At 35.8% G+C, this 22,405-nt stretch overlaps 2 protein-coding genes across 2 annotated transcripts; one reads left to right on the top strand and one right to left on the bottom strand.

Annotated features, from left to right (window-relative positions):
* Nucleotides 1-127: 127 nt before the first annotated feature.
* On the bottom strand, nucleotides 128-5,812 carry LOC147399047 (cullin-3A-like). Its single transcript, XM_086448450.1, has 2 exons — nucleotides 4,892-5,812; nucleotides 128-2,310 (listed from the first exon to the last, which is right to left on the bottom strand). The coding sequence occupies exons 1-2, from the start codon at nucleotides 5,050-5,052 to the stop codon at nucleotides 270-272; spliced, it is 2,202 nt and encodes a 733-aa protein (XP_086304576.1). The 5' UTR covers nucleotides 5,053-5,812; the 3' UTR covers nucleotides 128-269.
* A 2,401-nt stretch (nucleotides 5,813-8,213) lies between these two features.
* Nucleotides 8,214-15,766, top strand: LOC147399046 (ran guanine nucleotide release factor, putative (Mog1/PsbP/DUF1795-like photosystem II reaction center PsbP family protein)). The gene is made up of 9 exons (XM_086448456.1): nucleotides 8,214-8,363; nucleotides 8,527-8,600; nucleotides 8,936-9,011; nucleotides 9,100-9,135; nucleotides 9,267-9,404; nucleotides 10,246-10,332; nucleotides 13,975-14,022; nucleotides 14,097-14,173; nucleotides 15,295-15,766. The coding sequence occupies exons 3-9, from the start codon at nucleotides 8,937-8,939 to the stop codon at nucleotides 15,440-15,442; spliced, it is 609 nt and encodes a 202-aa protein (XP_086304582.1). The 5' UTR covers nucleotides 8,214-8,363; nucleotides 8,527-8,600; nucleotide 8,936; the 3' UTR covers nucleotides 15,443-15,766.
* Nucleotides 15,767-22,405: the final 6,639 nt, after the last annotated feature.

The following is a 22,405-nucleotide window of genomic DNA, read 5'->3' as shown; positions in this document are numbered from 1 at the left end:
AAGTTCGTGATTAAAATCACATTCCACTTCTAATAATTTGGATTCTAAACAAAACCTAGAATACCCCTTTCCATGCATCCAAACATTTCCAGAAACGATGATTCTCAGAAAGACCACTACACAATACTTGGCAACCATAGATCTTGCATTAGAAGAAGAGAAAATGAAATGGCCAAACACCATGTACCATGAAAAGCAATAAACAAATATTCAGCAAAAACGAATCAGAAATTGCTGTAATTAAAGTACATTTTTTCATAAGTTGTTTTTCAGGCTAGATACCGGTACAATTTCCTGTCAACTTTGTCCCTCTCCAAGAACTCACGTTCGATGAGGGACTCAATTCGTTTCTTTATCACAACAGGGTTGGGCAGGAATCGTGATTGCAACTGCTTTGTGACCTCAGCCACGATATTGTTGTGGTCAAGTACTCTCCTTGACTTCATGATCCTCACGATTGCGGCCTCAATCTGGGGCTTCCTATCCTCTTCTACTCTCTGTCTTGTCTCCTGCTTCTCTGGCTCTGTCTCCTTCTGCGCTACCACAGTACCTATCTTAACCCTGTAAAACTTGCTCATGAACTTGTCGTTAAAGAAGAACGAATCAACCTCCCCGATGTCCTTGCTCATGGGTTCCTTCCGAAGGACATTCTTCCCTTTCACACAAGCTAGGGACTGCAGACACCTCTTCAAGTCCGAGGCTGGTATTTCTGTGGCTTGCTCAATCTCCTTATAACTCAACCGATCAGCATTATTGAACAACATTAGGACACACATCTGGTACGTGGAGACATTCAGTTCATGCTTCTGTCCCTTCCCGAAGGTTGCTTTCAGATCGGCTGTGCCCATGTTTGTTTGCCATGTTAACCTTCGTCCGGTGTGGGTCCCAAGATAATAAGCACGAAACTTCTCACACATGCCCATGATCTCAGCCGGGAGGTTACAAGTGGTACTCGGCTGAGTTGGCCAAGAACCCGTTGTGAGAACCTGGACAGCCAACGTGGGGGTGTCTCCAGTCTCGGCGGCCTGGCTTCCATAAAACCCTTGCATTGTATCCTGAGATGTCTTCATGTCCGTGAACATGCCTTCTAATTTGGAAGTAAACTGATACCCACATTCGGTTTTGAGCTTAACTATCAAACTTCTCTCTGCATCATCGGAGACAGACTTGCCCGATAAAAGCCGCTTTGCAAGGTGTTGCTTGTAGTATTTCTCAAAGACATCTTTCTCTTGAAGGTAGCGGAATAGCATCATCACCTTGTCCAGGAGGATTTCCACATCCTCCTCACTTACCCCTTTAAGGCCTTTACGAAGCTTGTCATCAACAAATAACGAAATAAACTCAGGGGACCTCGGATTCAAATTAATGAAATACTCAAAAGAGGAATTTAAAGCATTCTGGAATGTCTTCTCATTCCTAAAGGCCAAGCTGATTATATTATCATGTTTATCCTTTTCATCCAAGAGCCTCTGAACAAAGTCAACAGGATCCTTTAACCTCTCAGGATCGGTAACTAATTGTTTGCCTGTTTCACGAACGTGAGAAGTCAACACATCCCTTATCGTCGAAAGCCCATTAGGGACCTGTCGAAATAAGCTGTACATCCTTCCCAAGTCATCATACTTATCGTCCACAAGCATGTTGACCAAGCCTGAGTTCTCCATGTGGACCAATCTCTGCATGTGATTTGCAATCATCTCCTTCTCCACCACATTAATTATCTTTGGTGCAGTCCTGGCATCCAAGTAGTGTGAAACTCTCTCCATCTCTTCATTAAGACGTCTCTTCGCTCTCTTCAGGTAATCCCCACAATCACAGCACTCAATGAATTGCTGAGACTCGACACTGTAGAAATTAGCTGATACCTCAAGAAAAGGCTTCTCGAAATCGTCTTGGTAGACAGAAGAACCCAAGTCCACTAGCATCTTTATTATATTCCTCATCAAACCTCGGTTTATAATTTCACCAGTTCGTTCTCTGTGCACGAGTTCAAGAAGTGTATTCAGAAGCCTTGTCTGGATTTTACTGGAGTGGATGATGTTGTCCCTCCACAGGTTCAGCCCAAGCTCATGGACAGGGGTTTTATGGGTGCTGGGAATGAAAGTCCTGTCCATGTACATCAATATGTCTCGGATCATCTGCAATGCCTTGTTGTGGTCTGCCCATTTCATGTTCAGTTCTACTAGAAATAAACCTCCCTGAGCAGCTTCTATCGACTCTGATATTTGTTTTAGATGCATTGTCATAGTCGTCACAAGTCCTGTGTACAGCTTGTCTCCAAATTTGTGCAGAACCATGTTATAGGCATTCCTGATTCAACAATAGAAGCTTAAACAATGTGGAGGGGAGCAGATAATGCAAAAAAGATATATTGTGATTTGCAAAATAAATGGATTTTTCATGGGGATCAACCACCTAAGCATAGTCATGCATAACGAGACGTTGGGAAATGATTTGAACTCGAAACAAACTGATTTAATGTGAGACAACTTGTCACGTGGATGGTTAGCAGCTGCAGCTCCCACGTATCTAGCGCAAACAAAACCTTGTTGGCGGCTACCTCATTTAATTCACTATCCTTAAGCCTCATCTAGATTATGTTGGTAGGAATATTAAGTCAATTTATGGATGTTCCTTGGACTTCACATATCCAATGTTTAAAAAGCATGAGGTGAATATAAGGCTTTTGCATCCATGAGGCAAGGCGTAAGCTTTAAAAAAAAATCTACAAAAATTTGGTAACAACTACAATAGTACTAAAAAATGAATCAATACAGAGATAAAGGAAGTACTACGAATAATTCAGGGGCTATTCTATTTCAGATTTTGCTATAGAAACCATGCACCTTGAAGCAGAACTTTTACACGCAGGTGCTCATTAAAGTCTACTGATTTCAATCTTAGGAAACACTATCCTTATCAAACAAAGCTAAAGCTTTAAAATGCTTGACAGTCCAGCATTTCTCACTTTTCTACTAGTATAGTATAGAGATTTAGTCCCCTTTTGGTAAGCTGGACTTGAACCAAGACCTCAAAGTTGCTTTGCAATATGTCAAACTAACTGAGCTGTGGGTCTAAGCCCATAGAGATTTAGTCATTTGGTAACAACACTCCAACTGAATCCAACCAAACCATGTATTTAAGTCTAACTAGTATAAATGAGAAGAAGATTACCTGAATCATCTTTGGTAAGTGAGTTTTTGGATAGAAGATAAACACCGGGGAGAGAGAGGAAGATGGGAAGAGAGAGGCGGTGGGGGCCAGATGAGTTATTTTGCACAAAGAAGGGAGATTTTTAAAAATAATTTCTATATATGCTCCTCCAATGTATGTGCCTGCACAATTGAGGTCTAAGATTCGAGGCGAGATTTTTCTGACAATGCCCGTATAATGGTGTTTGCAAAAGCCTTTCTTGGTGTGGTATTTTGGATTAGCTCAAAAGGGCATTTTAGGTGTTTCTAGCAGATCAAATCATGATTAGGCGGCAGACCCAACCTTGGATCAGAGATTTACCACAGGATTTTTGTAACCTAAAGAAGCAAACAACCACCACCTGTCGTGGTTCAATCCAGCATCCAAACCAAATACAGAGACATGGCTCATACTTCCTGCAAGCCCACCTGGCTCCCGAGCTTTCTTTGTGAGCTTGGGATAAAGGCCCTCCTTCCAATGGAGATGCATTGTGCTAACCAAGATGCAACCCACATGACACCCAATCAAGTCTTTCATAAAGCAAACTAAGCACATCAAGGTCAACCACCATTGTATTCATGAAAAAAATGTGTATCTGGTGAAATTATGACTCCTTACACTTGCTATTTGGAATTTGTCTCAGTTGCAGACATCTTGACCAAAAGACATACTCAATGTGTCCAAGCTGGCCATGAGTGGTGTTCATGCTCCAGCTTTACGGGCAGAGTTGCAGCATATAACCGGTATTTTTCTTGTATTATTTTGGGTCCACGAGCTGAACTTTTTTATTTTTATTTTAATAAGATAAAGTTATTGATGTGAGGACGAGGGGTCCTAAAAAAAAGTACAAACGAACGAAAGACAACATACTCCCTAATTACATTTTCCCATCTAAAATAAAATCTTCAAAGAAAAAACCTTTAAACTCCTTGAATTGTTTACACCAAAAGAATAACAAACCCAAGATGTTGAAAAGAAGCTCTTGTAAGTTACTCTCCTTGCCATCAAACGTGCATGAATTCCACGAGCTGAACTATATGGTGTATATTGGTCCTTCATGCTAGTTTAGTCCATTATGGGGCGTTTCTTCCTCGCATATATAAGTTCATAAATAAACATTTAAGGCATGTTACACCACCCTTCACTGAAACAAGATTGCATCATTCAATATCTAATTATCTATCATGCCGGCCAATATTTGAACCATCGATAGGAACACAAGTGAGATTTGAGCAAGAAAGGAATTGGAATCATAGTGAGATTGAGTCCCTAGTCCAGAGCGGGAAAGCCCCTAGGGGAAGTCCTAGGATTTCGAATACAATGTTCTACTCATATTCAATACAGAAACCAAGACCAAGTCGATTCAATATGTGGTTATGCATTCCTTTACCAGTGAGAATTAAAACTATAAGGTTTAAAACTTCTTATTTTATATCTAACGTTCTCACAATAGTTCCAGCTTCCAACAGATACAGAGCTCTTCATCTCCAATAGAACTTGGCACAATAATTTTCTACCTAAAAAAATGCAAAACCTCAAAAGAATTCTCCACAAAAAGAAGAAAATCATCAAGAACATAACCAAACACATGCAATAGAAGCTCCAATCCATAATTCAACAACATGAACTACGCAATCTATCCCAAATAATAACAACAACAATAAGAAAAGAATCTGAAGATTCAAGCAAGAAACAATACCTATAAAGTTCTTCGAAACTAAGACCACTAGAGTTATGGTTATAAATCTCGTGGATTGCGTGCTCCAATATCTTCCATGTCTTCTCTGCATATTTCGGATCGACTACAACTCTGTGCCTAAACGCCTCTATCTGAAAATTCCTCTTTTTTTGCGTACTCATCCTCTCTACTTATGGAAAAAATCGGTTTCTGTTTTGAATAAGACTGTAAAAACTGTGCTAAACTCTCAAATGAAATACTGAAACAGATTCAAATATAAAGTAAACCAAGAACTTAGATTCTTCTGTCAAATATGAAAACAAATGGATTCAAAAACCGAAAATTGTAACGGAACACCACTATTCACCTTAGATCAAACCCCAAAACTGCCTTGTATAGCAAAACATCGAGATTGAGACTCCTCCAATGGCCTTTTTGCAGGATAAATTAGATTTTTCAGGTTTCATTCAGAAAAATCACTTTTTGCCCCAAATCAAACGATCGAAACGGCCTTCGATCTTACAAAAAACATCGATTAAAGATTCTGAAAACAGGAGTCTTCAGTGGATTTTCAATGAAGAACGGAAAATCCGAGATTAATGAAGAAATCGCGTCTTTTTAATTAAATTGAATCGCATGGGGAAACTAGGTCGTTTAGGATCCGAAAAACAAAAGGGTTTAAGGCTTCTGAGAGGATTTCGATATTGCAAAAACCAAATTGGGACGATTTATAGAGAGAAAAACAACAGATATGTAAAATAACGAAAAATTCTCCAAATCTGATTGAAGAAAAATCTAGAGAGAAATGAATGTTTAAAAGGTCGTGAGAAGTGAAGAAGAACTGAAGAAGGGATGGAGAATTTCGTTCATTAATTTTTGTTTTAAAGGTTTTTAAATAAAAAGTCGAGATGAGCGGAGAAGAAACGAAGGACAATTTCGTTTTTGATTTTTTTTTTTGATTTTTTCGTTTTAATTTGTTTAGTCTAGTCAAGCTAACTAGTTTACTACACGTCAACACCTTGGGGATATGATCCGAGTCATCATCAAAACCCAAAATGAAATCATCAGATTAAATCAGATCAATTCATCGATGGCCCTGATAGCATCATCTAGTCATGATTTTAAAACTCGGTTTTGCATCTGATCTGGTCCATGCTAGGTACCGAGTTATCCCGAATGAGTTTTTCGATACATTTAAGACATCTTGTTTAAAATGAGAAAAATGAACGTGAGATTTTAAATCACGTCCGAAAAAATGATTTGTTCGTCCGTCTCGTTCATGCCTAATACCGAGAAGACTTGGACAATACATCTTAGTCTCGGATGAGTTTTGGTCCATCTCTTAGATGCAAAACGTATTTACAATGTATTGTGATCCATAGAAAAAAATGTCGATATATTTGCAATTATTTAGTACAACAATCATAGTGGTGCAATGAAAACGTGGTTGGCCCATAATCCGTAAGTTCCATAATCGAAATTTGGCTCCAATATTAGAGCAACTCCAACACAATACCTATCCGTCTCAGCTATTGATTTGGGTAGTGGAGACCCAAAGATGGATAACCAAATGGGAATATCTTTTTTTAGTATCGAAAATGTCAAGACCCAAAAACATGGTGATGCTTCAGGGTCGTAGAGGACAAAATTTTATAAACTTCAAAAAAAATAAAAAATTAATTTCCTCCATTGAATTTTAATTTTAAGTTTTGAAATTATGTGAAAATTAGGTAACCATCCATTTTCAAAACCTTAGATCAAACTCAAAAGAATTTTTAATTAATTTATTTATCTGAGTTTTTCAATAAAACTTAGAGGATTAAGGTGTTGGATTGCTAATGTGATAACCCATTTGAGCAAAACGACTCTTATTAAGACTTAAAATCTTTACTAAGTCAGTAAGGCGTTGGATTGAAAATGTTTCTCAAAATCAAATGATTTTTTTTTTCTTTTTTAATAATCAAATGATTTTTTGATAATCGGGTATCCTTGTAGATAGCGGATCGAACCCATATCTGAGTAAAGCCTAGTCCATAAACCACGATCTTGTCTAAGGACTAGTCTCGGGACACGTGCAACATCCGCACATCACACGCACTAGGTAAGTGAGGATGTGCCCTTGCGATAGCCCCTAGGAATTAATGCTCATACTAGGTCTCGAACTACAACTATAAACTGTTTATTAGTCCGAAATTACCATTGAGCCAACCTCTCAGAATTTCAAAACCAGACAATTAGAGAATCCGAACTTAGTTACTATGCTACATTCAATCCCCCTTCTTATTTTTTTATTAAATTCATGGAATATCTAATGCCGTAGACCTTGCTTGGTGTGCGCACAAAATGTCACAAATCATTGGAATGGTGAAATTTTACAGTATTTTATCAATTTTAAGTGCTTGGTAGTAATGCAATGAGATGGGCCCAATAAAAAATTATCGTGAAAGGGTGTCAATAGTAATAAAAACGTAGGAAAGTTTTGCGGTAAAAAAAATCCTTGGAACACCTCCTAATACACAACAATGTTTTTTGTTTCAATCTCTTTCTCAAAATAGGCGAATAAGAAAGGAGTTCTCATCCATCAAACCAAAACCCCTTTGCATATTTATTTTTCCTCTTTGGGAACTTCCATTCAACCTATAATAGTTGAGCTCATAGTAAAAATCCTTGATTTTTCTTCCCAAAATCTATCATCTTCAACCTCTCTGATTTTTTTATAAAAAATCTAACATCTTTAAATCCCCCCCAAAATCCCATCTTCTCTCTTGTGATTTTTTTTCTTACTCAAAACTTATCATCTTCAACCTTCTCAAAAAACCTTCATGGTTGGACCCATTGTTGTAGATTAAGGTTTCAGTCTTATTGGATTCAAACAGAACACATAATATTGGATGTTTTTGAACACTCAGACTCACAAAAAATAAAAAATGATAGGATCTTAGATCCTATAGACAATTTTAATCCACTTCAAAGGAGATCTTCCTCTAAATTAATTAATTAATTTTTATTGATTGTTTGAAAAAAAAAAGTATACATCCTCCAATATAGATAAGAAGGATTTTGACTCAAACTTACAAATATTGGACTCCTAATTTAATAAAAAAATTAAATTAGTAAAATAGACATAATTCCTAAAATAATATACTACTCCATTAGCAATTTCACTCTTAAACTACTAAATAACATAGCTTTAGCAAAAATTGTAAAATCTGTAATTACAAAATAACGTAATATATGAAAATTTTCCACTCCCCCAAACAAATCGGTCTCATCCACCACGAGGGGGATAGGCGAGACTAGAAATCGAGACATTTCAACTGCTTTTATTTATTTAGTTATGTATTTATATATCTCCACCTCTATTACGCTACCAACGCGTGCATGTGACGCAGTACCCACCACGCGTCTTGCCATCCCTCTCCCTACAACTTACAAGTAGAAACCACCAACAGTCCAACCCAAAGAGAAAACCAGAAGCTTCTCCATTTCTCAGGTTTCGCTACACCCGACTTTTCAAATTCGATAAAATTAGTTTATATAGCGTCTTTGCTCTGTTTTCTTCATTTATGAAATTAGGGTTTTATACAGCATTTCGTAGCCCCCCACGATGTACTTCTTTTTCTTTATCTTATTTTTACTTGTTTGATTGATTATAGGTTTTGTTTCCATCAAAGGCGTTGCAAGCAGAGTGCGCATTTCACACTTTGCGTACGTTAATCAGTAAATAGAAGTAAGCCTCCCCACCCCCCCCAAAAAAAAAAAAAAAAAAAACTAGTAGTAAGTGTTTGATATTTTGCTCTAATTCCTTTAAACGAGTAAGTAATTATTTACAAGTCTGCGATGAAAACCGTTGTGTGTGCGCGCATCTGTGTTTATGCACGCATGCGAGTCTGTGTCTACCTGCGTGAGCACGGTATGTGTGACATACTTTGGACCATTAGATTCGATCCCTTTTTGTCAATTTGACATAATTTTTAAATCCGTCAACTACGTAGTGATACATTTATTTATAGTTATCTACTAAATACAATAATTAATTCTGTCAATTTGTTGAAATTTGTGTAGAATGCCCGGGGTCGATTGCATTGAGCGACCTTTGTTTGGTGGCACTTTATCGAGTGCCTTCCCTCTTAGATTCCAGGTTTTATTTATTTATTTATTCCCTTTCGAATGTCAATTTGAATTCGGAGCGATAAAATTAAGAAGCTGACTTTGTTTTTGAATTATAGGATGTCAGCAACATTCGGCAAGTTCCCGATCATCAGGTTAGCTTTTATACATTTTTTACTTTGTTTCCCATTATGAAACTTTTCTATTATTATGTTGTTCTTTTAAAGGAAATGATTTTTTTTTCTTCGAATTAATGAATGCATCGTTTGGTTTTGCTTGGTTAAAGGAGGTTTTTGCGGATCCTACACGTGATGAGAGCTTGATTTTCGAGCTGTTAGATCTGAAGCACGATGTTGAAGATAGTGGAAGTGCGGCATGGTTTCTTCAAGATCTTGCCACTGAACAGGATGCTGAAGGGAGCGTGGTAAGGCACATATTCAACTCTTATGTTTTGATTCTTACTTGAATTTAAGCTAAAAGTGCATCTATATTCTAAAAATGATAAAATTCATTCCATCTTATGGTGCCTATCTCTGCAATGTGAATGGTTGCAATGTCTTTGTTAATAATTTCAGCTACAATTTATGTTTTCGTATGAGATCTACTTCAGTTTTTGTATATTTGATTATATATGATCTTAAAAAGTCCCTTGGTTTCTCCTTTAATCCCAAGAATGTAGACTACATGGATGGGATTGTGGAGAATTCAAATCATGATCCACATATAACTCTAATAACCACGCAGTAAATCTCGAGATCCCACTTGATAAGGTTCAGAAGTTGCATTATTAGTGGTTCTTTAGATTTACTGTTACGGTGTGATGCTGGTATTTGTTTCTGATTTAATGTTGTTTATTATCTTTCCTCTGGTTTCAAAAGTACATGTTAGTTTGTGAGCTCAATACACAAGTCATCTATTGCGTTAACATTAGTTTCTACCATCTTCTTGATCTGTTTGGACAGTTAGGTTATATCATTGCTTATATACTTTATTCAGATAATTCCCTCTGCTTTTCCCCCTTAAAACACATTTCATAATTTATACGATTTCCTTTTGAATTTTCTATTAAATCGATGTTTCCTGTGCTTTAACATTTTTTCGTCATTTGGAAGTCTCAATCAAAAAAACAAAAAAAAACTTGTTAATTGGTGTAAGTTTGTGATTTGGGTTAGAGAGAGTTACAAATCAAATTTTTTTTCCTCGTTATTTTTGGTGGAAAATTCATTTGGATGTATTATAACTTCTAGTTGCTTCATTTACTCCAGATGATTGAGCATTCTGGAATTTTTGAGGCTGAAGGATTGTGCTATAGAAACATGCCAGCAATAATTACAACAGCTGTTGGTCAGATGGTAAGCTTTTTAGTCACAATAAAGGCACATAAGTTCTGTTGGTTTATTGTTTCTGCTGTTTTTGGTGCAATTTACCTTTTTTTTTTTTTTTTCTGAAATGTTATTAATATTATTTTTGAATTTGTGAATTTTTCGGCGGGCATATCATTAGAACTATTTGATGGAACAATTTAATTATCTTATTTATGACATATGTGTGTAAACCCACTTTTGCATAATTTACATCTATTCATCTGCATATTCATACATGGTCGTTGACATTATGTCATTATGTGGCTTTAGTATGAGATCTTGGCACTGAAACTTATAATCAAAATAAAGTCAGCCTGCCCTGAGACTTAGTCCCCCTAACTCACTAAGGTGTCCAATCACTCAAGAGAATACTCACACATACTTGGAGCTTAACTTTGAAGCTTTACTCAATCTTCAAGCTTGGTGATCCCTAAGGGATGATTACAAAGGAGGACCTTCTTCCGTTTTATATAGAGACATGGACAGAAGACTATAAAAAACTCCATTACTAATTGCATTTTATGGAATCTTCCTAAAACCCATTATCCTAGATCTACTCTAAAATGTCCCTATTTTAGATTGTTCTTGTGGTATTCAAGACTATATAACTATTATGGCACGTAAGAGAAACCATTTAAATAGATTATTCTACATTTCTATATCTTTTTGGGCTATTCCATAATCTCTAGCTTTGATGAAGGGAAAAATTCTAGGTTGCGATGAGACCGTGAAAGCGGGTTTGAGCAAAATGAAAGACAGTTGTAGGGTTCATTTTGGCTAGACTTTGAATCTTGATACCAAGGAAAACCCACAAATGGCCCTTTCGGGGCAGAGGATAAGAATGGGAGCTTGGTTGGTTGTTTGTTGTTCCAATAAATTGTGCACCACTGAAGGGACATCCAGCTTGTTGCAGTGGTGATGTTTTAGGTGATAACTTCCATCTCCGGCTCTGAAAAAGGGGCTTCCTTTTCCAATGGCCCCTTTCGTATAGGGAGCACCCAACAAGTGGAAAACACCACTTGCAATACCTTGCATGTGCAGTTAAGCATGAGGACTGTGAGGCTATCCTAACTTCTTCTTACCTCTGTCCTCACTAAAGTTGTGTGGTGGCTACTACTCAGGTGCCTCGATTGGTAATAGGTGCCAGTGGTTTCTTGCATACACCACTGAGCTATTAGAGAGATGCTATGCCTTCCACCGACTAGTGTGGCAATAAGGAGAAGCCTTGAATACCGTCGTGGCATGATGCACCACTAAAAAGATCAATGGCGGCGTGTGCGTTACTGGCCATCATTGCAGTTGGAATGAGAACAAATAGTTGGATTGATCATCAAGGAGGCAGCGTGCGAGCATGGTTCCCCTCGGTGCAGTGAATTTGCTTTACCTAACTTTCAGGTCTATTGGCTCGCAAAGAGGGAAGGGCTTGGACCCACCTCTGCTCCTTCATATCAAGGAAGGATTGTACTATTGTACAGTGGTACCAAGTGACTAACAAGTTGGATTATAGGTCAGGGATCGGGGTGGTCTAAAGTGAAAGTCATCTTGCATGAGATGCTACCCTCTTTGTATAAGGGCAATTGCATATTGGGAAGAACAGATTCCCTCCTCAAAACCACTTCTTGGTTCTCTGAGCTAATTCTTTCTTTGTGAAACCCCATGTACATGGTTGTACACTTGCACTCGTGACTGATCCTAAATGCATTGTCTCAATCCTGTTCCCCCCTTATCATACCTGGATCTGATCAACAGTCCATGTAAGACACCGTCAAGATCGTATCCTCTTATACATAGTCATCTTTGAAGCTTGCATCACTTCTCACCTAACCTCTTTAAATAATGTTTGACGAAGAATTTGGATTCACAATTAATTAATAAAATATCTGAGCTCTTTACCAAAGCTAGTCCTTAATGCCATCGACGCATCACAGTTGAACATATATTTCCAAAGCTAAATCCTGAGCCAACATGTAATACTTGACTTGTTCTCCCTAGTCGTACCTTTCATATTTAACACTTCTCTCCCTGTTCCAATCTCCTGTAATAATTTGGTACAGATTTTTCTCTTCTGGGCTTTTGCAAGTTTAATCTATAAATGTTACTATGTAGTGAAGATTTCCACATCACCACTTCTCAAAAGGAACAATTGTAAATTCTCTTTGGTCTCCTAATCTTTACACTTTCTCTTCCATCACACCAGACAGTGCCGTAGTTCAGCAAAAGAAACTTCTTTCATTAGGAATCCAAAGGAAACTAAGATTCAGCTTTTGTTCGTACTATTTGATGTTGGCTGCTTGAAGAGTGGCAATGAAGAAACACAAATATTTTTTGAAGGATCTTTGTTTCTGGTTCAGTCATTCTATGAAATATTCAAATGGCATGGAAGCTCAATGCAGGGACGTCCATTTGGAGTGTCGAAGTAGCATTGTTCTGCGCCTCTGTCTTTAGATATGAAGGTATTAAAGTAAACAAATAAGAATGGACTGATATGGATTTTTAATATTTAAGTTATGTTGTATACCCAAGAAATAAGTCTATGTGTTTTCCCTTGTATTTTTAATAACTCTTGTGGAGGCATTCTCGGCCTCCTTGTATTTTGTTTTCCCTCTTTATCAATATATTATACTTAAAAAAAAAAATAAAAAAATAACAAGTCTATGTGTGGCTTCACATTGAGAGTCCCAGATGCAAGTAAAAGAGCTTATATTCCATCAGGTTGTTAGATCAGTTTAAGGACATATATTGGCAGGTTGAGTTCTTCTATTTTCCCTTCTTTTCCTTATGTGTGTCTGCATGTGTACGTGGGGACGAGGGAGGGTTTTCTTTACCCTTTTCTATATCATTTGCCACTTACATTGTGTATTCCATGCATGTTAATTAGTAGTAATAGTTTCAAAGATTATTAGTTAGCTATTGACTACACTTTGAACTTGTAAATGTTGAAATTTGGTGAAGATCTCACGCCATTGTTTTGCATATTAGCAATCATAACCTTTTCCTATCTCAGTTACTGAAGATCCCTTTGTTCTTGTAATGTGACCTCTGCTTCCATACTGTAGAGTGACCAAAACCCCGAAACCAGAGGAGAAGTGTATGAATGCCCATTCTTGTCAAGATAGTTCATGAAGAGAGGGAGAACTAATTATGAACTTCCTCCCTTTTCAATCACCAATCTGGTGGTTCACCAAATGTATTTCTGTCTCCTTGAGGGACCTGAAGATAAGCAAATTATGCCTCTTGTCATTTGGTAATATTTGATGTCAGGAGCTTGGAGAGAGGCATGGGGGAGAATAAATAATTGCCAAAGATCATCTAATATTGCCCCATTCTGGTGTCTGCATATTGATCTCTAATTGAAACTCAATGCAATTGGACCATGAAAAGGACATCCATTTGGCGGGGATCCTTCAGCAGTATCAAATTAGCATAAGTTTTACCCCTGTATAGGTTAGAGGGTATTGCGAGCAGGAAATAGTACCTTTCGAAGGTGCGACTGTTAGAATTGCTGGCAAAACAAAGCGTGTGTTTCTCATTGTTTTAAATGTGTTGGTACTTTCCATGCTTTTCCATTGTACATTTTGTACTCTATGCATATTAACTATCACCAACTTTTTCTTTATTGCTTGTATGTAGGCCATTTCCAAGGGACGGCAAGGAAGGGAAGCACAAAATATAGTTAAGGTAAATTTCTTTAATGTTTTGTGTTACCAAGTTGGATAGAAATCAGTAGTCTGAATTATTGATTGCTTCTGCAGGTCTATTTGGCAAATCTGCGCCTTAAGGAAGTTGGTACTGATGTGCTAATCACTGCATATGAGCCGATATTAATAAAGTAAGTGTTGAGAATAAGTTGCATGGACATGTACCCGTGACTTTTTAAAATTTATAATTTAATGACCCCATCTGAACATATTAGAAGCTTTATCCATCTTCTTTGCTCTGCAATAATGACCAGCATCAAGCAAGTTATTAATCATAAATCTTGATTTGTGTAGCTCCCTCATGCCCACATGTATGTCCTTGCAGATTTTGTACTCATGAAGTGATAGATATATACTTTTCTTTATCTCGTATAGAAACTATATGAAGCATTTAACTAGATCTTCTGTTAGAAATGATACTTTTGGCATACTAAGGAAATTTACATATTAGTTATTTACTAATCATTTATAGGTTTGACAGCCTAATGGCATTAACCACAATTTCGTTAGGGTGAAAACTAGGATGTTTCATCATTATTATCTTTTTTTATGGGTAAGCTGGACTTGAACCCACGACCTTAAGCAATGTGTCAAACCAACTGAGCTATGATTCATCATTATTATCATAAGAGCCTTCTCCCAAATATCTGGAATCATCTGTTAATGTTTGGAGATGGCAAGGTTTTTAGGCAGGCCAAGTTAACATTAAGATAATTGAACTGTAGAGTATAAGCATGGTCTACGAACCAATGGATTATGTATAATTGTAATTTGTTTTAGGATATCTCCTAAACAACGAGCATACAAGGCTTTGGGGACTCCCCTAAACAAAAATCTCCTACATTTATATGCTTAGCAAATTGTCTTCATCTGATTGATGGGGAATTCTTTAGTTACTTATTGGCAAGAAAATTGCTCAAACCAACGTAATTATTCAATCACTTAACAACCTAGTCAACAGCATCGTGAGAGAGAGAGATATCGAGCCAAATGTGAAAAGAAGTTAGCAATTCTCATTTGTGTTGAGCAGTGATGGAGGATAATGCATGCCTTTGTTATTTGATTGAATTCTTCCTTGTGCATTTAGTATTAATAAAAAAAGGAGAAGAAGAAAGAAAGAAATAAATAGATTTGAACGCGTTTGTTCGATTAGAACACGTGTAACTTGTTTTATTTTTCTGAAAGATAATTTTATACTTGGGTGATGGTTTTAACGCTTATTTTTTTTTTTGTTTTTTGTTTGTGGTTTCAGCCCATTGAGTGAAAGTTCTGCAACTGTTGGAGCTGGTTTAGCTATACCCGCCACGCAATCTGGATGCATGCCGATGGCTGAGGTCTTTAAACTCTCAGTCTCGAGTTTCAAGGTCCACGACTGGAATCTTTTCTGTGCTGGAACTTGAGAGAAGTTGCAAAGTTAGGTTTCATAAAGAAAGTTTACAACTGCTAGTCTTCCAATGTTGTTCTCATTTTGAGTTTAGAATTTTAATATGCGTGAGTCCCCAGTAGATTATTTAGTTCTTTTTTTTGCATTGTAAAGAAAAATAAAAAATAAAAAGCTGTGGATGTGCCCCTTAATGGGATTTTTTTTTTCTTTCTTTGGTGGATGAGATTGGGTTTGTAGCATTAGATGTGAGGAGTGAAATGGATTTGGAATCATAAGTGTACCCGAGTCCTGAATTATACGAGTTGCGCCTTGTAGTGTGTATCTCTGGTTGGTCATCTCAGCCTCCGTTTCCCTGATAAAATGAATTTTACTTATTAAAAAAAAATGCCTTACATTGTATTATTGCTCTCTTAGGTAAATCTGATTTAGTTTTGTTAATCATACTAATGTATTCTTTTCTCTCTACTAATTACTATTGTCAGGGATGACATAGAGAAGCTCTTCATGGCTATTGTATTCAAGGGTTTTTATGTTTTGTTGGGTGGATCCAACAGTACTTGGTGTCTAACCTATGAAATATAATGAACAACAATTATCTTTAATTTGTGTTGAAGATAAGGAGAACTTTGATCAAGAAAAATCCGGGATCGAAATAAAATAAAATATAATAAGGGTTTGAATGATCCTAGTAAATATATGGGAATTATTCTTAGTTTCTGAGATTTCTTATGTTATTGAACTTGAAATTAAATCACCAAACTGGTTCTAGTATAATAGGAAACTTTGATTTACATGTTGAGCTCTATATTGCTCATAGTCAGAGATTTCAGGCCAACTGGCTGTTAGGCCATTTTCTTTATAGACAAGAGCCCAGCTTTACATCAGTTTGGTATTCCAAACTTTGGATAATTTCAAGGACTGTCTATAGAGGAGGATCATCTGACTTGTGCAATTTTGGACTGGTCCTTAATGACAATGGGGTAATTTAAGGTACCCCTCGGGGTTTTGGTGCAATATGCACTCACATCCCTTCTTTTTTCCAAAATGAAGACATGCCCCTTGACTGTGGTCTTCCATTAGCTCTACTAATGAAAATGACTTAAAACACCCTTGTTTTCAACATCTTGGCAAGGCTCATATATGTATATATGGGAATAGATCATGAGATCATAATTGTGGCAAAATCTATGACAATGATTTTTGTCTTATAGGGGTTAGAAGTTTCAAATGAACTGATTTTTGGTGATGATGATCTCCTCACCATAGAGATCCTCATAAAAAATCAGCTCATTTCAAAATTTCTAATCCCATCAAAAGTGATTTACAAAAAAATTGATAGTTCTTCAACTTGTAAATTGGGGTTAGAAGTTTTGGACTGAATTGATTTTTGGTGAGGATGATCACAGAAAAAAAAAAAACCATTGTCATAAATTTTGTTATAATTATTGTCCCATGAACTACTCCCTATATATATATATATTAAACCTTGTCTTTAACCTCCTAAGAAATATCATTGTTTTTTCTCCCCGTCTTTAATCTCCTTGAAAACCTTATTTTGTTCTTGAGGTTTGAAGTTGAAAGAGAGTGAGCATCTTGAAGTCGAAAACAAGGGAACCTACCTAGAGGTTGAAGGCAATGGGTTTTTGAAGAAAATCAAATGTTTGTAGCAAGAGGTAGGGGGAGAAGAGGGTATTATGATCATTTTTCATTAGTATCTTATTGAAGACCAAAGTCAAAGTTATATCATCAGTTTGGTATCTCTAATTTTCACACACACACAAAATAAAATAAGATAAAACTGATTAACTGAATGGGTACCTCAACATACTAACACTTGTCAGTATTTTTGGCACAGAAAACAGGGTACACTTTTGCAGAGGGGTTGTAATGTGCTCTACAGGGAAGATAAGAATTTGTGAGAAAGTTAAATTGGAGTCATTTTTTGGTTTTTACGGAAAGCAGTAAGACAAGAGTATAATAAATATTTATTTATGATATAAGAGTAGCTCTAGTTTCAAACCAAATCTTACCACCAAAAAGTAAGAGTATAAAGATGTAGATTTTATCATTCTCATTGGGATGCAGGTTGTGTTTCTTTTTTATATAAAAGTGAGAAAAAGTACTTCTCCCACTTTGTCTAAAGATCTACTTTATCTTAATTAGCCAAACCATTATTAAAGGACAAAATGTAATTTTTATTTTATTGACACCAATCTCACATTAAGAATTAAGTAATGTTGACCCTCCTGGAATTCAGGCTCAACCTTGTTTCTATATCAAATAATATTTTTGCATAATTATAAAGATTAAAAACCTTTCAATTGATCAATCTTTAACGTTGTGTTTGGATTGAAAGAAATGAAGAAAAGAGAAGAGACAATAAATGAGTTTCTCTCGATTTCTTTTGTTTGGATTGTTAAATGAGGAGAGAAGAAAAAAAGAATTGGAGAGAAAAGAAGATTGACGAATTTTTTTTCTCTCTAAAAGTGGAGAGATTTGGAGAGAAACAGAGTAGCACTTTTAAAATATTTTATAATTTCAATTCTGCCCCTAGATCTCTTTTACACTACTTTGGATTGAGAGAAAGGGAGAGAAAAGAAGAGAAGAGAAAATAAATGAGTTTCTCTCCATTTCTCTTGATTGGATTGTTAAGTGAGGAGAGAAGAGGAGAGAAAAAAAGGTAAGTTTTCTTTCTCTCCAAAAATAGAGAGAAGATGAGAGAAATCCTTTTAAAATATTTTATAATGCCAACTCGGCCCTTAGATCTCTTTTAAGATATTTTAAAATTTCAAAGTTGTCCCAAGTTCTCTCATGTCAATCCAAACATGGTAAAGAGAAATTGAATTTCTCTTCTCTCCATTTCTCTCTATCCAAACACAGCCTTAAGATATTTTAAAATTTTAAAATTGTCCCAAGTTCTCTTCAGTCAATTCAAATATGGTGGAGAGAAACTGAATCAATTAGCTATATAAGCAGTCAACTGAGTTTTGAACAAATTAGCTCTTTGGTAGTGGCTCAATCTATAGATAGAAAATCCTATGATGGGAAACTACCACAAAAAGTGATAAGGCATTAAAATGGTGCTACCATTTTATTGAAGCTACTTTTAACTTCATGCCTATTGGACAGCCCATGTGCGACCAAGATTTCTTACTATTTAATCTTCCCATCTTTGACCTTGGAGCTACTTTTGATTTTAATACTTGATCTCGTTCATCAATCTCTTTCATATAGTCAAATTGAGATCCCGATTGGATTCAATTTCATTTGGCTGAATTACAATTATCACTTTAAATGGATGAAATTATAATTCAGTCCATCCAACTTTGCCTACGTCGGGCTTAGATCCATATCTTAGTTGGTTTGACACATTGCAAAGCAACTTTGAGGTCGTGGGTTCAAAAAGAAAAACTTTGCCTAGGACGCCCAATCGTCTAGGTCATTAGTGCTTGAGTCGTCAACACTAGTAGTGTCTCATAGGCTATTTGTGATAAATGCTACTGACATCATTGAGAAACCAGGGACAATCGAACCAACAAAACAATCGAAACAAAACACAAATCACACATAGAAATATGGATTTTTATGTGGTTCCCTCAAGATTGAGGTACGTCCACTGATCACACTGATTTCACTATAAAGAGAAAACTCACATTTAACAGATTACACCCTTTCACCCTGAGCTTGATTGGCCAGAACGCGTGGTTTGATTGACAATACCTCCTTATTGTTTAATACTATCAAGCTCCACAAATCACAACAGACAATTCATGTTGGGTACCTGTAAATGTAAAAACTTGTACTACTTTGTGATTCTCCCTAATCATTGATCTCTCGCCTTCCTATGCTCCTGGGTGGGCCTGTAACAATACCACTCCGACGTTAAAGTTAGGAGTTTTTTAGTATAAGAAGTAGAATAAAGAATTTTTAGACATAAATTACATACCCTTTAGTGCCTTGCACTCATATTTTTATAGGGATTTCTTTCCTTAGATTTTCCTTGATCTTCTCCTTGATTTTTGTCTGAACGGTTACACCTATGTAGGGATTTGCTTTTATTTTCTCGGATACAGTTATGCTCCTTATTCTGTGGGGTTCGTAACTCCCTCGGAACTTAGTTACAAGCAAGTCTGGCCTTTCTTATCCCTCTGTTATTTTTGGACGTTCGACTAATTCGGTTATGTTAGCCTATAATTTGGGCGACTATGTTTTCTCAAGATTGCCACATGTCATTTTTTTCGAAAAATATCCTCCACAGTACCTTATGATGATTCTTACTCTTAATTATCAAAGAAAATCAAATGATGGAGTTCATTTCGGGACTTTTTGCCAACTCCCAAGGCCGTGAGGCCGTGTCTTGCAAACAGGTCCTTATGCTTTTGAATTCTCAATAGAATTGTGATGCTTAGCAAATGTTTAAGAATTAATGGAAAGTTTTCAACTAGTGCTTTCTTTTGAATCATTTTTTTTTCTCTTTATAGTTTGACCCCCATTAGCTGCAAACTTTTTCAGCTGCAAACATTCACTTTCTCAGTGATTATGACACCAAATATATCCTCTTGTGTGGGAAAATCAATTTTCAGAATATATGTGGACCATCGTTTTTAGTACTCTTTTTTTTTTTTTTTTTTTGATTTCAAATCAAATATATCCTCCTTCATAAGCTTATTCCCTTTTGAGGGCCTGACAGTGGCAGTGCAGATAGAATCACACAAGAGAATTATTGGCTTTGGAGTAATGTTTTAACAATAATAATCAAATGCCGACAACACTAGCAATCAATTCGGTGTTGAATATATCAAACATCGGAACAGTTAGTATTATTTATTGATCCGTGATTGGTGATCGTTGATTGTTGATCGGACGGTTGTGAATGGTGGTCCACCACTTGGTAATGAGGACATCCAATGGATCACTATCACTAAAAGTTGTTCTTCCACTTGTGGTGGGTGTAGGATTGATGGCTCATGTGTTCGATGTTGACTCACTAGCATTAGATCATTTTATAAGTCTTCATCAATGGGCTTCAGGAATAGGCCCATGAGTTCATTCCAGGTCTTAAAAAAAAAATGTTTGAAACCAACGGCTAGATCATACCAATCACGATGTTTTTTTGGTGTGTGGGTCCAACGAAGTGTGGGCTAAATAGTGCCAAACATTCATGGACTAATTGAGCTTGGATCCAGAAGAATGTTCTTGTAGGGCCCACAAATACTAACAAAATGCAAATACTTGGGATTTTTAGCTTTCATTGGTATACAATAAATTATCAGTATTTGCAAATGATTTGCACTGCAAATACTTTGCAGGTCAAAATTTACTACACCAAGAAATCTCCTGTACTTGGTTGTTTTTGTGATGCAAAATTTATTGGTAATTTCTTGTTAAAATAAAATGTGAAAAAATATTGATTTATTCAGTTACTAGAAAAAGAAAAAATAATAAAGTTAGAGAGGTATTATTAAAAAATCTTTGGGGTTATGGGGGTAGAAGAGAGAAGAAAAAAAGTTGGAAAGTTATCATTAACAAAAAGGGTAAAAGGGCATATGTATCATCTTTAGGGGTTAAAGAGGTAAAAGAAAAAATATAGTAAAATTATAGAGATATTATTGAAAAAGAGGGTAAAAGAAGAAATATAATAAGATTGAAGGGATATTATTGAAAAAAAATGGGAGAAAAAAGAGGAGTGAGGAGAAAAGACAATAAAATTGAAGGAGGTGAAAAATAAAAAAAATAAAATATAGTAATGTGGATCTCACTCCATTGTAGTTGGAGTAGGACCCATCGTTATGGTTTATAATATAGATATGTTCAATCTTTTATCTAATAAAAATTGAATGGGTGAAAAGAAAATGTAATAAAATGGGATGTAGCCCCATTCCACTGTAATTTGAGTGAAACGTTTATACACTACAACTATAGTTGAAGTGGGATTTACTGTTGTATTTTATTATATAAATATGTTCAATCTTTTATCAATTATTCTTAATTTTACTTGTCAAAAATTTGTTGTCTTCAATATGTCTAATTTTTTTGCAAGCTCAAGATCCAGACTCCCAATCTTGAGGTCTGAAGGTTGGAAGGACATAGAATCTTAAGGATGAAAATAAAAATATTTACCTTAGATGTCGTAAACGACGAATTTTTAAACTTGTTGGACCATTAATCCAGAATCGACTCATTAAAAAAAATAAAGATTAGGACCTTGATCTTGAGCCCCCAAACATAAGGACAAACTAAATTTTTCTCATCCATTAAATCCATGGTTGGCTAGTCCTAACAATGCTTAGTTTTATTTATTTATTTCGGGATCAAGTTCACCTACCCTTTATGACCAAAGAGTAGTACAAGTAAGAATTTGAGAAATGAAGCGAGAATCAATGTATCTTAGGATGTAGAATACCTTTATTTGCTCAATATGCCTATCCACTTTTCATGAGTCATTTAATCTTATTCAAATATTAACTTAGTCGTTGTCACTGTCATTTTTTATCTACTCCATCGCCACTTTCTTAATCTAATTAACAAAATCTTCTCTTTTACAACTCAAAAATACTAATATATATCTTACTATCTAAAGTAATTTTATTTAACTAATTGTGCCTCTAAAAAGAAAATAACTTTGCTCCTTGACCAATCTCCTAACATCCCATTAGCAACAACCAAATGATTCTTGATTGTTTTATTCTTATCAATAGTAAATATTTGATGTATTTTGTACATTTGAATGTTTCTTTTACATGCAAAGTTTCTCGTGAATTTTCAATGTAATTTTTTTTTAAAACTTTATTACAATTTTTGTTTTGAAAGTTGATCTATGACAAACATTGTTTCTTAACATATATAAAGAATCAAAATTTATTTAAATAAAAAAGAAAATAGTTTAAAATAGATGGAACCGAATGAGTTCCTTCGTATAAAACAAATTTATAATATGAGTCGTGATAATATTACGCCCCCCTTTGACTCACGCCTCCAT

Source organism: Akebia trifoliata, chromosome 7, assembly GCF_017979445.1.
Source record: "Akebia trifoliata isolate Shusen 1 chromosome 7, ASM1797944v1, whole genome shotgun sequence".
Classification (NCBI taxonomy): Eukaryota; Viridiplantae; Streptophyta; class Magnoliopsida; order Ranunculales; family Lardizabalaceae; genus Akebia; species Akebia trifoliata.
The sequence above is the reverse complement of the archived record's forward strand: the minus strand, read 5'-3'. Positions and strand labels throughout refer to the sequence as shown.